The sequence below is a fragment of the Miniopterus natalensis genome, chromosome 17 (assembly GCF_054644295.1).
Source record: "Miniopterus natalensis isolate mMinNat1 chromosome 17, mMinNat1.hap1, whole genome shotgun sequence".
NCBI lineage: Eukaryota > Metazoa > Chordata > Mammalia > Chiroptera > Miniopteridae > Miniopterus > Miniopterus natalensis.
The window spans coordinates 9,996,393-10,012,856 of NC_142097.1; the positions used below are offsets into that span (position 1 = coordinate 9,996,393).

At 44.4% G+C, this 16,464-nt stretch overlaps 1 protein-coding gene across 1 annotated transcript in view; it reads right to left on the reverse strand.

The window, feature by feature from the left end:
• DNAH2 (dynein axonemal heavy chain 2) overlaps positions 1 to 16,464 on the reverse strand; it is a 101,578-nt gene that overhangs the window by 56,539 nt on the left and 28,575 nt on the right. Inside the window, exons 14-24 of the mRNA XM_087825883.1 lie at positions 7,803 to 7,949; positions 6,925 to 7,081; positions 6,213 to 6,452; positions 5,727 to 5,915; positions 5,392 to 5,539; positions 4,720 to 4,912; positions 2,673 to 2,873; positions 2,431 to 2,587; positions 1,891 to 2,065; positions 1,283 to 1,446; positions 21 to 182 (exon numbers count right to left, since the gene is read on the reverse strand). Of these exons, the coding sequence (XP_087682009.1) occupies positions 21 to 182; positions 1,283 to 1,446; positions 1,891 to 2,065; positions 2,431 to 2,587; positions 2,673 to 2,873; positions 4,720 to 4,912; positions 5,392 to 5,539; positions 5,727 to 5,915; positions 6,213 to 6,452; positions 6,925 to 7,081; positions 7,803 to 7,949 (1,933 nt within the window). The remainder of the gene's footprint in view (positions 1 to 20; positions 183 to 1,282; positions 1,447 to 1,890; positions 2,066 to 2,430; positions 2,588 to 2,672; positions 2,874 to 4,719; positions 4,913 to 5,391; positions 5,540 to 5,726; positions 5,916 to 6,212; positions 6,453 to 6,924; positions 7,082 to 7,802; positions 7,950 to 16,464) is intronic.

Consider the following 16,464-nt stretch of genomic DNA (forward strand, 5'->3'; position numbering starts at 1 on the left):
CCTCTCCTTTCTCCACACACCTTATACTCTTTAGCTAGTCTTGTGAGGCGACGAAACAGTCCATGGGCCATGGTCTCCATGGCCTCCGTCTGCAGGGTGAGGAACCGGCCAGTCTTCCACTGGTTCCAGTTCTCCTCCCAGTCCCGTGTGATCTCCCAGATTTGCTGGAGTGCATCTATCTCCTTCATGGCAGAGAGCAGAAAGATGTGTTTAGTAACATGACTCTTGCCTTTTTCCTTCCTGACAAAAACTCGGGTACTTTGCTCCTCTCATCTGAGAAGCTTTTCCCTCCAGGCAATAGAGCTCCCTCCTCAGTTCAGATTTTTTTTTCTCCATTCTCTTGCCTTAAGAGCTCCTCAAGTAACAAGCACAGGAAAGGATCCTCAAAATCACTAGTCAGTAGGGACATGCAAATCAAAACCACATGAGATTCAACTTCACACCCACCAGAATGGCTAGGACCAAAAAAAAGTGGGGGGAAATAAGTGTTGGCAAGGATACAGAGAAATAGAAACCCTCGTACATTGCTAGTGAGTGTAAAATGGTGCAGCTGCTGTGGAAAATAGTTTGGCAAGTCCTCAAGAAGTTAAGCATAGAATTACCATGTGATCCAGCAATTCCACTCCTGGGTATATACCCGCAAGAACTGGGAACAGAGACTCAAACAAATACAAGAACACACACACTCACAGCAGCGCTACTCACAATAGCCGAAAGGTGGAAACCACCCCAACGTCCATCAATTGTGAATGGAGAAGCAAAATGTGGTAAATTCATACAATCGAGTATTATTCAGCCATAAAAAGGAATGAAGTATTGACTGACACATGCTACAACACGGGTGAACCTTGAAAACATTATGGTAAGTGAAAAAAGCCATACACAAAGAGCGACAAATTTGTATGATTCCATTTACATAAAATATTCAGAATAGGCAAACCCATATGCATAGAAAATAGGTCAGTGGCCAACAAGAACTGGGGAAAGACGGGATGGGAATGACTGCTGGTAGATACAGGGTTTCCTTTTGGGGTGATGGAAATGTTTTAGAACTAGAGGTGATGTTTACACAACATTGTGAATATACTAAATGCCGCTGAATTGTTCACTTTAAATTAGTTCTTTTGTTATCTGAGTTTTACATCAATTTTTTAAAAAAGCTCCTCATGCACCCATCTTCCTAGTCCCAGCTGTTTTTCCAGGCCCTTTGGATGCATTCACCTGCCCTCTGCCCCCTGCCCCCTATCCTTGGTTACCAGAAGGACCTATCTCAGCACCCCACCTTCTCCAGGTTCTGCAGGTCCTTGGAGACTGGCTGCTCGATCTTGAAGATGCCCAAGTTGGCACGGAGACTGTTTTCTTCTTCCCGCATGGCATTCAGCATCGCCCGCATTTGGGCAATCTGCTCTAGAGCAGCCTGATGTCCCACATTACTGTTGAAGGGGCCTGCGGAAAACCCAAGATGAAACTCATCGATTCCCACTCAAGGCCATAGGTCCTCTGAAAGGACTGTCCTTGCTCTCCTACCTCTTTGTGGGTAAATCTCACTTCTTCCTCATGTGAGAGGGGGAAGGGAAGGAAAATAAGAGAAAATGCATTCAAAGAATGATGATCAATCTTATCAAAACTACTACATGTGGCTCAAGAATCAGAAACAGGTGGGACTCAGAAGGTGGGTATAAGAAAACTGGAAATGTGAGCTGGGCTGCTGCCTTTTGACCAAAAGTCAGAGACAACAGTTGCATTGCTGACAGAAGTGCGACTGCTCTCTTCCTATCCTAGTTCAGTCCTTCCTCTGCTCATCCCTGTTCGCACCTCCCTAGACTGCAGGCGTTGAAAGACTGAGTCTAAACAATAGTAAAGAAGGGGCAGAGGATATGAAAGGGGCACCTTTGGTGGCAAATTCTTCCAGAAGATTGTGTGCTTTCTTCTTGAAATCATCAGCTGAGTGAATGAGGCCTGTCTTGAATTTCTCCTTGTGCTTCTTCAGCATCTGTTCACTGTCCAACAGAGTTTGTTGAAAGATGACCCACTCCCCATTGAGACTGTTCAGCATCTCCAGTACCTGCGGATATCAAGCAGGGGAGGATGACCCATGAACAGAAGTTCTGTCCTTCTCACCAATGCTTTAAAGGACTCTTTCCTGATCCTCCAGATCAGAGTCTATGGCCAAGTTCTACATGCAAAGAGACCCAAAGAAATCAAGCAGTGAGTTGCTGGGCCTAAAAGAAACTCATAAACTAACCAGAAATATTATTTGAGTTAGCTTTGGCTCTCAGGGGCTTTTGAATCTTGAACCTTCCCTCCCCCACACTTCTCTGCTCTCCCTCCTGACAGCACAAGTGTCTACTATGTGGGAAATCAGCTTCCCGCACAACCTGCTGCTGGCATGGGTTGAACTTGGGTAGACCAAACATCACTGGAACTCACACTCTCCTCAACTGGCACCTCATACTTCTCAAGAATGGCAAATTGCTCGTGGATGGGAGGAATCTGGGTCTCTAGGTTGGGCAAGTCGTGCTGTAGGGTATCCATGAGATTCAAACTGACCCCCAATTCCTCTAGCGTCTGGGGAGGGCGGCTTATTCTAAAGTCAGGCAAAGAGAGCACAGGTAAGTAGACAAGACAGGGTCTGCTCTCCCCAAGTCTGTGCCTGGCACCCCTGCCCATACTTCTCCGCATTCTCCTTCAGGTAGGTGTGCAGCTCCAGGAGGCGCCGGGCTGCCATCTCCTTGAGAAGAGTCGTGAACTTATTCTGCCACTCGTTGCAGTGCTGCACCAGTGAGAACTTCAGATGTGAGCAGTCCAGCAGCACAAACTGGATGTTGAGGACTGTCTCCTCCTTCTGCACGTTATTAGCAACCTCTGTGTAGCTGAAAGAGCCCATATTCCTGCTAGGATTTTTTTTTCTTTGCAGACATGTCCACTGCCCTGATGCCAGTTCAAGTTCTCATTTCCTGCCACCCAGACCTGTGCAGCAGCTCCAAAGCATTCTTCTACTCCCAGGTGTCTCACATTTCAGTCCATCCCCCAACCACTGCCTACAGGATAGCTATCAGGCTCCTTAGTCTGGCATTCAAGGCTTTAGAGTTACATAGACCTGAGTTGAGTTTGCACAGGTGCTCACTAGCTCTGTGATCTCAGGCATGTTATTTAACTGTTGGAAGCCTCCATTTCTCACCTGTAACATGATGATAATAAAAGACCCTACCTCACAAGATTGTTAAGAGAATGAAGTTGATTGCTGTATATAAATCCCTGTACCTATGTTCCAACTACTCATTATTTGGTAAACATGCTTATGTGTTCCCATCTTTATGCCTTCGCTTATGCTATTTTCTCTACCTGAAATGCCCTCCCACTGTCCATCTCTGCCTGTTGAAATCCTAACCATTCCACAGAGCCCAGCCTCAAAATCACTCCCTTCATGAAGCCTTTCCTAATGTCCCTGGCTGGAAGTTCTCTCTCCTTCCATTGAACTGCCCTGGTACCTTGTAAACTTTAATCATATACTTTTCACATTTGAAGCTTGTATAATAGTAAGTACATTAGGACAGTACTTTAGAGTTTACAAAGTGCTTTTACATATATTTAATAATCTCACAACCGCATAAGGTAGGTGGTGTAATATCTGTTTCACAGGAGACTGAGACCCGGAGAACCTAAGTACCTTGCATAAGATTACACAGCTAGCCCAACCGGGTGTGGCTCAGCGGCTGAGCATCGGCCTAGGATCCAGGAGATTGAGGTTCATGCCTGGGTTGTGGGTTCAATCCCCAGTTGGGGGCGTGCAGGAGGCAGCCGATCAATGACAACTTTCTCATCATTGATGTTTCTATCTCTCTCTGTCCCTTCCTCTCTCTAAAATCAATAAAGATATATTAAAAAAAAAAAAAAGATTACACAGCTAGCCCTAGCCAGTTTTCTCAGTGGTTAGAGCATCAGCCCACAGAATGAAAGGTCTCAGGTTCTATTCAGGTCAAGGGCATATTCTTCTGTTGCAGGCTTGATCCCCAGCCCTGGTCAGGATGCATGTGGGAAGTAACCAATCGATGTGTTTATCTCACATTGTCTCTCCGGCTCCCCCTCCCTCCCACTCTCTCTATAAAATCAATGGAAAAAATATCCTCCGGTGAAGAGTAAGAAAAAAAAAAGATTACATAGCTAGAAAGTGGCAGGGCTGGGGTTTCGCCCGTTCTCAAGATGCCCCAGCACTACTCTTTTGTCTTCCCTCCTACACTACGGGCTCAGGAGGAAACACTTGTTCATTTCTTCTTTTTATTCCTCAGGGCCCACAGGACAATGGCATTTGTTTAACAAATGAATAAATAACCAGAGGACAAAGAAATGAGAGTTCTTTCCCTGCCTTTAGAATTTCAGCATCTTCTTCAATTTAATTCCAACCTACCTTCTAAAAATGAAAGTGTTCGCTTCTCTCGTCCCTTAGATCCCGAGCATTTCCTTCTTTCCAACAGAACCCTGTGGGTACTCCCCACCAAAGCTGCTCTTCCCTAAATCTTGTCCAGCTCTTACCTGACCTCAACCCCTGAGAAACAAAGGACCAATGCCCCAGGTCTTGTTACTTCCGTATAGTTGAGGACATATTTTCCGCACCCCTCCCTACCCCCAACCTTCCTTCCTGAGTCTCTAGTTCCAGAATGCCTCCAAAGATTCTATATCTCTTATAGAATGACCTTCATATCCACCTGCCCTCCTTACCGGGCAATGTCAGCGTCAAAAGAAGAGACAGGGGGGTTGAGCCGCTGATAGCGACGAATGAAAGAGTCTTTGTTGATCTCCCAGATTTCCCGATACATATCCCAGGTCTTGAGATAGTTCTGCAGCAGGCTTGCATTGTTGGTCATACCACTGCTGATCTGGGCCTGGATCTTCTTGATGTCCTCATCTCGCTCTTCAGGACCCAGCAAAATACTTCTCCTTAACTTCCATTCCAACCCAAGCTCCCGCCTGGCCCCTAACCACTGCCCCAGACTCTCTGCTCCAAAACTACCTCCCCAAAGAAATGGCTCAAACATGTGCATTAGAAAATAAAGAAGGCAGAAAGTTAAAGTATGAATCTAATATGTAGGATTCAGATGTATCACCTGTTGGTTTCCGGACATGTTATATCCCAGACCCAGTCCCAGTTTTGTCCTTCCTTAATCTCCCACCCCAAATCCCAAATCCCTTGAGCATCACTTACCTAATCTCAATCTCCATCCCTGCCTTTGCTCCCTTCCCCAATCCAGCCCCCTGACCTGCGTTTTCCACCTATAATGGAGATGACTGGCCCAGTATATCTGGAAACAGCCCTGGTCTCTCCTCCTAGCTCTGCCCATTTCTAAGCCTCTGATACTCCTGCACTAGATGCCCTCCCCATTACCCACTCACCCACTATTGTATGGATGGGGTCACGAAGGAACTTGCGCTTGATGAGGATTTCAGGGAGGTGGCGGAAGACAGAGATGGTGGAGAAAAGGTGGTGGCCAATGTCATTGACCACACTTGCCAAAGTCTGCAAGGTGGGTGAGAATTCCACCTGTGGGAACACAGTAGAGAGAGCCTTAGCATAAGCCATGAAGGAGATTGGCCTCAGGGACTGGTAAGGTTGAACCAGTCCGGAGGCCATAGGATAAAGTCAAGGCCAAGGGTCAAGTTTAAGGATTGAGGGAGACTGGCGAATAAAGTATGATAGTTTTGGGTGTTGGGGGCAAAATGGTCCCCACCTGTGTCACACCTCCCTGCACATCACTCTTCAAAATTACAAGGACTTGGAAGAGTGGGTTTGGGGAGGTCTTTCCATCCCCATTGATAGCTTTGGATAGTTCCAACAGTGACCACTTCACATTCAGACGCAGAGCATCCTCCATCATGTGGTCCAACCGAACTGTGTATAGCATCCACTGCTGCTGAATCTGGTGGGAAGAGGGAAGGGAAAGAGAACCCTCAGGGAAAACAGGGCAGGTCCAGCCAACAGGGACAGAAACAGGCTGGTTAAGTAGAAAGGCAAGACTCTGAGTCCTGAAGGAAGAAAGTTTAAAAGACTAAAGGTTGGGTGAATTCAAGAATAGAGCAGGATGTTTAAGAAGCACACATGGACAGAGGGGGAGAGGGGTGTTAAAAAAAAAAAAAGAGAGAGAGAGAATGGTCTGAATAGACTGCAGAGACTGGGGGCTTCCCCCACCACAAAGCACTGACCACAGGACCCTTACCTCAGGACCATCATTCTTGAAGACTTCATAGGAGTTGGTCATGATGGCTATCACATCCTGGTGCAGGCTCACCAATTTCTGCTGCACAGCTGCCCGATGCTCTTTCTGGTCCTCCTCGAATTCCATGTCCCTGTACACCCGTTTGCCACTAATGCGTACCAACAGTGTTTCTGATATCTCTTGGGCTCGCCAGCCAATGGTCAGAGTGGATGCCTTGAACTCATTCACAATTGCCTGTATCTAAACTCAGAACCACACCCCCCCATGAGGGTTCAGCTTGGGAAGAGACCCTTTGGGCCTATTTCTATCCTCCTACCTGTCCTTTACCTAGAGTTGCTGACATAAAAATAAAAATAAAACTCAGCTGGCATGGCTCAGTGGTTGAGCATCAACCTATATGATCTAGGAGATTGCGGTTCAATTCCCTGTCAGGGGACATGCCTGGGTTATGGGCCCAATCCTCAGTAGGGGGCTTGCAGGAGGCAGCCCATCAATGACTCTCTTATCATTGATGTTCCTCTCTCTCTCTTCCTCTCCCTTCTTCTCTCTGAAATCAATAAAGACATTTTTTTTTTTTTTAAATCCTTCCCTAAGTACACTTAATTTCTTTCCCATTTCTCCCTGGTCTCTCCACCACTACCTAAGATTCAAGGATTAATTTCCCATGCACTAGCTTTTGTTCAGCTTTTAGGGTCTAATGACCATGGCCTACCTTGCTGGCATGTATGCGACACTCTGTGATGAAGAAGGCACTGGCCCCCTTCAAGGACCAGTGCAGTTTCTTGAGTCCAGGGTGGATCTTCTTATCCAGGAATCGGATACGTTCTTTGAACAGGGCCTGCTCATCTGGGGACAGCATGGCAATAATCCTGTGTATAAGAGCAGACTGGTAGCTAATGGGGACAAGTTCTGAAGACCTCTCGTCCACACCAGAAACTTGGTGGAAAAATCGGAAAGCCCATGATTCTAGACTAGTGCTTTCCAATAAAACATTCTGTGATGATGGAAATGTTCAACAATTTGTGCTAATATGATAGCCACTAGCCACATGTGGCTATGAAGCATTTGAAATGTAGCCTGTGCAAATGAGTGACTGAATTTTTAATATTTATTTAATTTCAATTAATTAATTAAAATAGAAATAGCCACATCCTGCTAGTGGCTACCATAATGGATAGTTCAGTTCTAAACACTCAAAAAAGGATTGCTAGCTCCACCCACTTGGACTTTAACTGTGTTGAAAAAGGTATCCAACCCAGAACAAAGCCTCACTCCAGAAATGAGTACCAAGGGCATTAGGAGAAGGGGTGACAGCATGGCCTTGCTTCCATGAATCTGATGTTATTCTATGACCATAATCCTAATGTCAGTTTCATCCCTAGAGAAGTGACCCAGGCTTACAATATACTTGGCCCTATGGGGTGGGAGAGGACCCTAAAGCTAAAAGAAAAAACTACAAGGCAATAATTGTAGGACCATAGAAAAAGAATGAACAAATTTTTTTTTGAGATGGATAAAATGTAAAGGATGGATACTGTAGGGGGCATAAAATAGCATACAGAAGGGCTGCAACGAGGACTGGAGCCCTACTTATTGTAGTCTCGTGCAACGAGCAGCAGGTTTTCATGAAGAATGCGCAGGTCTTCCGCACGCTCAGCTACATTTGCCACATAATGGGGCGTCTCAAACAGCAGCCGCTCCCAGTAGTCAATCTCCACAAAGAGAATCAGCAGGGACCTTGGAGAGAAAGAAAAGCAAAGCAGCTGAGAGTACTGTTCAAGGGCATAAGCAAGAACCAACAGCAGACCGAGGGGGTGCAGGCTGGGCAGCACTGAGGCATTTAAAGATAAGAAATGAAGTAGAAAAAAAAAAGAAATGAAGTAGAATCTCCAGGTAAGAAGGCCGACTAGACACATTGGCTTTTGCTCCTCTCCCCAAACCACTAAAACAATAGTAAAGGGGTTTTTGTTGTTGATGCTTAAGGCATAAGCCCACAAATACAAGGAGACAAGAACAGAATAATTTTGGAAGCTGAAAAGCATATGGGTAAGAAGCAGAATTGGAATCTTAAGCAGGTGATGGAGACAGCTAAGAAGCCACCTGGTTCATGCTGTAGGACTCTCTAAAGGCCCAGGAGCTGGTGGCTTCAAGTATCAAGGAAGGGGGTGAAGGTGGGACTAAAACAGGAGAACCAGGTGAAAGTTTAGGAAGCAGCTCTCCCCATGTCCCCTCCCCTACTCAGTGCAGTTAAGCAGGTGCCCTCTTCACCTCAACAAAAGACTGAAGGCTTGTTGTCTGGAGAAGACAGCACAGAACCAGAAGGTCTCTGGACTGGGGACCCCAGGCCCAGTTGAAGGAGAGGGTAATGTACTGAGAGAAGGGGCATTAAGTGGCCATGTGCACACTAAATGTTAAGATCTCCAGCCTTCTTTTCTTACCCAGAAACCAGCACTCTGGCAGCTGGACCTACATCCTCTAGAATGAAGTTTGAAAGACTATTTTCTGTGGCATCTGACCAGCCTAAGAGGAAGAGTGCCAAGGATGATGACCTCAGGAGTCCCCTGAAAACAGCCTGCCCGAGTAAGCCTGCAGTGAGGCTCACAGTTGAGAAATTTTAACTTGTCAAATTTTAGCGTGTCAGTCAACAGCACAAATTTGGATAATGCCTTCCTGATGTTGAGCTGAAAACCCTATGAGAAACTTTTTTTTCACAACCATGTTCGGGCTTTGCCAGAAATTTGTCAATAAATTTCTAGGGAGAGAAACAAGATGGCGGCGTAGGTCACAGCTGCACCCACCGCCTCCTGCAGCCACATCAAAATTACAGCTAAAATACAGAACCACCATCACTTAGAACCTCCTGAAATCTGGCGGCACAGAAGCCCCACAACCAGGGAACTGAAGCAGCACCGAGACCGGCAGGAGAGGCGGAGATGCGGGCAGATCGGGGCTCGCCGCAGGCCCACACCCGGTGCCTAGGGGTAAACCCGGGAGGGAATCTCGGTGGTGGGGGTTTCCAGGAGGAGTGAGGGGTCGCAGCGCCACAGCAGGCCCCCAGCCCAGGGCCCCAGGGCCGGGAAGAGACGTCCCCACAACTCCGGGCTGTGAAACCAGGGGGGACTGTCGCTGAGGGTCGAAGAGGCTGCGGGAGCCCCAGGCTTTCCTCTTAAAGGGCCCGGCACAGACTCACTCTGACACGCTCCCTCTGAGCCCCAGCGCCGGGCAGCAGCCTGAAAGGACCTGGGACACTGGGGAGGAACTAACCTGCCTGAAGTCGGGCGAGAGGTGGAGGGGCGGCTTCCTCCCGGGCAGAAGAGCTGGCGGAAGCCACTGCTCCTTTGGCGAGTCCTCCCCACACACAGCCGGCAGGCAGGCGCCATGTTTGAATCGCCAGCACCTGACTCACACCTTTGGCCCCGCCCCATGATTCCCGGAGGCCCTGCCCCTCCCCACCTGCAGGCTCATCCAGGCCATTTCCAGGGCTTTTCTGTGCAAGTGGCCTCTTGAGCCCCATGCTTAGGACTTTCCTAAAACCTCTCAAACAAGCAGCAGCGAGCCCCATACGGCTTGATAAGTGGCCCAGGCCTGGCACTAGCGGCAGCCTGCATTGGCTCATAGCTTGGCCTCTACTAGGCAACGCCAAGCCCAGCACAAGTAGCAGCCAACTACAGTTTGCTGTGTAGCTCATGCTGGGTGGCCCAGGGCAAGGCACTGGCACAGGCTGACTTTGCACTTCCCGGAGGCCCCAGAGACAGTGCACCAGGTGGTCAGACTCGACCACGCTGGATTACAACCCTACCACATCCACAAGTGACACACTCAAGGGGCACACTTGGTGAACCAAAGCCCCCCTGAAGTAAATCCTGCTCCATAGGGGTGTCTCCAGCACAGCAGCTCTTTGGCTGTAGTTGCAGCTGGTCCTCACAGCCGATTGGCCTGGGGGTCAATTCCTCCCAGTGACGCCAACAGCAACCAAGGCCCAACTACAACAGGACAGTGCACACAGCCCACACAGGGGAGCACCTAGAAGGCCCAGGTCAGGTGACAGGGGAGGCTGAGCCACTGGACCCTACAGGACACCTACTACACAAAGCCACTCTACAAATTCCAGGAGACATAGCAGCTCTACCTAATACATAGAAACAAACACCTGGAAGCAGTCAAAATGTGGAGGCAAAGGAACATGTCACAAAGGAAAGAACAGAAGAAATCTCTAGAAGAGGAACTAAATTAAACAGATCCAAGCAAGCTAACAGATACAGCGTTCAGAGTTTTGTTTATAAGGATGTTTAAGCAGACTATTAGGGAAATAACTGAGAAAATCGATAACATAATAAAGTACCAACTTGAAATGAAGGCTACAGGAACTGAATTGAATAATAATTTACAGGGAATCAACAGTAGAGGACGCTGAGAATCAAATCAGCAATTTGGAACATGAGGAAACAAAAAACACCCAACCAGAAGAGCAAAAAGAAAAAAGAACCCAGAAATATGAAGATAGTATAAGGAGCCTCTGAGACAACTTCAAGAGGCCCAACATTCGTATTATTGGGGTGCCAGAAGGGGGGAAAAGAGACCAAGAAACTGAAAACCTATTTGAAAAAATAATTACAGAAAACTTCCCCTACCTGGGGAAAGAAATAGACTTATAAGTCCAGGAAGCACACAGGGTCCCAAACAAGAGGAACCCAAAGAGGCCCACAGAAAAACACATCATAATGAAATGCCATCATAATTAAAAAGACAAAGAGAGAACCTTAAAATCAGCATGAGAAAAGGAATTAGTTACCTACAAGGGAGCCCCCATATGACTGTCAGCTGATTTATCAACAGAAACTTTGCAGGCCAGAGGGAGTGGCAAGAAATATTCAAAGTGATGAAAAACATGGAACTACAACCAAGATTGCTCTGCCCAGCAAAGCTATCATTTAGAACTGAAGGTCAGATAAAAAGCTTCACAGATAAGAAAAAGCTAAAGGAGTTCATCACCACCAGACCAGCACTACAGGAAATGTTGAAGGATCTTCTTTATGAAGAAGCTAATGAACGAAAGAATCTGATGAACTAAATAGATCTAGAGACATTGACGCATGCAACAGATGATCATATTTCAGAGGAAAGAGGGAAGTGGGGTGGAGGGTGGGAAGAGATTAACCAAAGAAGTTATATGCATATATGCATAACCCATGGACAGTCAATAACAGGGTGAAGGCCTGGGGAGGGTGTGGGAGCGAAGTGGAGGGGGTCAATTGGGGGGGGAAAATAGGACACCTATAATACTCTCAATAAAGATAAATTTAAAAAAAATAATAAAAATAAATAAATAAATTTCTGGAGTACAAGTTTTATTTTATTGACAAATACATTTCATAAGAAGAAATCAATCTGGTGAATTTTTTTTTATTTCTATTTTTTAAATATATCTTTATTGATTTCAGAGAGAGGAAAGGAGAAGGGGAGAGAGAGAGAAAGAAACATCAATGATGAGAGAGTCATTGATCGAGCCCACAACCCGGGCATGTGCCCTGACTGGGAATCGAACCCCGATTGCCTGGATCCCAGGTCGACGCTCAACCGCTGAGCCACGCCTGGCCGGGCATGGTGAATTATTTTGGTAAAATATTTTATAATTATCCTTAGACAAGTGGTCAGGCAGTATATGTAGGAAAGTGAAGCTGGCTGAGTTTAGCACTGGCAGCCCAGAATGAACTGACCCAGTGGAGGAAGTGCTATGTGATTGGGGGACAGGGAGAAAGTGGAAGCCCCAGACACAAAAACCAGACAGATGCCAGTTTCCCACATCCTGCTCTGGGAAAATTCCAGTACACAGAGGAATCTGCTACCTACATAGTGATGACACAGCTCTTTTTAGCCAGGGTATAGACAACATCTGGAATATGTTTGTGATAAGTGCAATCAGTAAAGCTAGTCTGGCCATAAAATGTAGTAAAAGCCAATTTGGACTTCAGAGTTCAAATATTTGGGATAAACCACTTGTGAGATAAAATAGATGCTATTAGGAAAGGCTCCCATAACGAAGGGAGAGTCAGGTAATTCTGAGGACAATTAAGATATTTGCATGCTTATGTCAAGATTTTATCTAGACATTGAACACAAAAGAGTAAACTGATAAAGTTATCTGCGCCTCCTTGCAATTTTAATAGGTTTTGGAAAAGCTGAAACTGTCTTGGATTTCTTTACTGGTTTGATGAGCCCAGACTTTTCAAAATCCTTCCCTATGATCATATTTTTTCCCCTCATACATTATTTACTGTATTGAGGCAAGGTTTTGTTGTTGTTGTTTTAATCATCAATATCCTATCTTTAAAAAAATAAAATGAAGATAATAATTTCAACTTCTTGGTTGCCATGAGGTTTAATGAAGACAACATAGCTAAAAACAAGTGGCAAACAGTTCATAATATAGTTTGAGAATGCAGTCAGTGCTCAAACCTCATTACCAATATCAGCATTGCTTTTATCATCATTCTATATTATTACTTGTATTATTTCCATCTCGTCGTTATGGCATTTTATTACTGTTACTGGGGAGATCTCAGTTCTTGTCTTTATGAGGGAAAGATTTCAATCAAGAGACAAAGTGTAGAAAAGAAAGCAAGAATTTATTGGCCGCAGCAAAAATATACTTAGGACAATGAAATGAGGAAGGCACATAAAAGAAGCAACCACAGAACCTAGGCTGGGCTGCTCTGGCTCCCTGGAAAGTCAGAGAGAAGGGGGCTTTGGAGACAGGTTCAGGAGGCTAGCTTGGGAGGAACTGCTGCTGCCCATTGTCCCCTATTGCTCCACTGGTTGGAAGTCTCATGAGGTCCCCTCGGAGGGAAGAAGGAAGAAGGAGATGGTGCTGGCGTGCTCCCCTGGGGTGGGAGGGAGAGTGCCAATTGAGGCAGTTTTATCTTAAAACCACAAAAATGTAAAGTAGCTTATAATAGAACTCTCTAGAAAACAACTGCCAAAGAACAGGAGCACCTCTTCTCTCTGAAAGAAGCGTCTAGCCATTCTTTGGGTTTCAGCTAAACCTAGGCCATAAATATTTGGCCCAACACTGCCATTGTTGTACCCTACTATAAAGGTTATGCAAATGGCATTTTAGATAAATAATGTGTTCCTGGACCAGAGATGATTCCACAGCAGACAGGAAAATTCTCTCTTAAGTTTATCCTAACTAGATGTATACTAGTTCAAACATTAGGTAAACATGTCACTGTGGAGGAAAGGAAACAAGGTAGAGGAAGCCCCAGTTGAAATCCTCCAGTACAATAATCCAAAAATTTATATGGAACCCCAAAAGACCCTGAATAGCCACAGCAATCTTGAGAAAGAAGAATTAAAGTTGGAGGGATCATGATACCTGATACATCCAAGGCTATAGTACAAGGCCAAAGTAATCAAAACAGCATGGTACTGGCATGAAAACAAACATAAAGATCAATGGATCAATGAAACAAAATAGGGAACCCAGAAATAAACCCATACCTATACTGCCAATTAACACTTGACAAAGGAGGCAAGAACACACAATGGGGTAAAGTCATTATATTCGATAAACGGTGTTGGGAAAATTGGGCAGATACATGTAAAAAATGAAACTAGACCATCTTCTTACACCATACACAAGAATAAACGCAAAATGGATTAAACACTTAAATGTAAGACTTGGAACCACAAAACTCCTAGAAGAAAACATAGGCAGTAAAATCTCTGACATTTCTCATACCAATATTTTTTATGATATATCTCCTCAGGCAAGGGAAGCAAGAAAAAATAAACAAATGGGACTACATTAAATTAAAAAGTGTTTGCACAGCCCGGCCGGGTATGGCTCAGGGGTTCAGCGTTGACCTAGGATCCAGGAGATTGCAGTTTGATTCCCAGTCAGGCCACATGCCCAGGCTGGGGGCTCAATCCCTGGTCGGGGGCCTACAGGAGGCAGCAGATCAATGACTCTCATCATTGATGTCTCTCTCTCTCTCTCTCCCTCTCCCTTCCTCCCTCTGAAATCAATATATATATATATATATTTTAAAGTTTTTGCACAGCAAAGGAAACCATCAATGAAACGAAAAGACAACCTACTGAATGGAAGAAGATACTCACCAATGACACATCTGATACGAGGTTCATTCGAAATTTATAAAGAACTCAGACAAATCAACACCAATAAAACAATCCAATTAAAAATGGGTAGAGGACATACAGATGGCCAATAGACATATGAAAAGGTGCTCAATGTCACTAATCATCAGAGAGATGCAAATTAAAACCACAATGAGATATCACTTCACACCTGGCAGAAGGCTATCATTAACAAATCAACAAATCAACAAATACCAAGTGCTGGTGAGTGTGTAGAAAAAACGGAACGCTGGTGCACTGTTGGTGGGAACACAGACTGGTGCAGCCACTGAGGAAAACAGTAAAAAGGTTCCTCAAAAATTAAAAATGGAACTGCCTTATGACCCAGTGATCCCATTTCTGGGTATATATTCAAAGAAATCCAAAACATAATTCAAAAGATATATGCACCCCTGTGTTCACTGTAGCTATTTACAAGAGCCAAGCTATGGAAGCAACCCAAGTGCCCAGCAATAGACAAGTAGATAAACAAGCTGTGGTACACATATACAATGGAATTTCCTCAGCCATAAAAAAAAAAAAAAAATGAAATCTTACCATTTGTGACAGCATGGGTGGACCTAGAGGGTATTATGTTAAGTGAACTAAGTCAGAGAAAGACAAATATATAATTTCACTTAGATATGGAATCTAAAGAACAAAACAAACAAACAAACAAAACTGAAAGAGACTCAGAGATACAGAGAATAACAGATGTTTACCAGAGGGGAGACAGGTTGCAGGGGGAGGGGAGTAAAGGGCGAAGGGATTAAGAAGTACAAATTGGTGGTTACAAAATACTCATTGGGATGTAAAGCATAGGGAATACAGTCAATGATATTATAATAACCATATAAGGTGCCAAGTGGATACTGGAAATATTGAGGGGAACACTTTGTAATTGTCTAACCACTATGCTATACGCCTGAAGCTAATACAAAATAATATTGAAAAAATACAAAACAAAAATTTCTCTAGTACAGAATATTCAGAAACCTTACAGAAATTTTACAACTTATAAGTCCACCAATAGTGGACTAATTGATTACAGTACAGTCAAACTTTGAGATGCTATAAGCCATGAAAAATAATTACGTACCTCTGTACCTAGAGATTGGAAAACCTCCCACACATATTATTAACCTTAGAAGGTTAACAGAAGCAAGTTGCAAAAATAACTGGTTTAATGTGATCCTATTTGATGTGTGCAGTTTATATTTTTGATTATATGGTAATCATGGTTACCTCTTGGGAATGGGGCCATGTGCTGGATTTTCACTTTTTCCTTTATGTACTTCTAGATGATCTCTCTCTTTTTTTTTTTTAATATATCTTTATTGATTTCAGAGAAGGAAGGGAGAGGGAGAGAAAGATATAGACACATCAATGATGACAGAATCAATGATCGGCTGCCTCCTGCACAGCCCCGACTGGGAATGGAGCCCGAAACCCGGGCATGTGCCCTGACCAGGAATTGAACCACGATCTCCTGGATCCTAGGTTGATGCTCAACCACTGAGCCACACCCAGCCAGGCAAGATGATCTCTTTTTTAACAGCGAGTATATACTACTTTTGTAATTTAAAAATGCCCACTAAAGATTTTAAAAATTAAATAAAAACAACCATATGAAGTGTGTGGGGGGGGAGTGATAAAAAATATAACAAGTCATTAAAAGTGGTTATGGCCCTGGTGGGGTAGCTCAGTTGGTTAGAGCATCACTCCTATATGCCAAGGTTGTGGGTTTGACCTCCAGTCAGGGCACATACAAGAAGTAACCAATGAATGCATCAGAAATAAGTGGAACAACAAATCAATGCTTCTCTCTCTCTTTCTCCCCTTCCTTGTTCTCTCTAAAAATCAATTTTTAAAAAATGTTTTAAAGAGTGGTTATCTTTGGGAAATTTTTTTCTTCTACTTTTTTGCATTTTGCACATTTTCTAAAATTATCAATAATTTTATAATGGAAAATTAAATCATTCTGAAAGACTTTGGATGTACAGACAGTGTGTATAGTATGCTACCATTTATATTAAAAAGGATACTTATATAGACTTATACTCACCTCTGGAATGTTACATGAGAAACTAATAATATTGATTCTTTCTTCAGA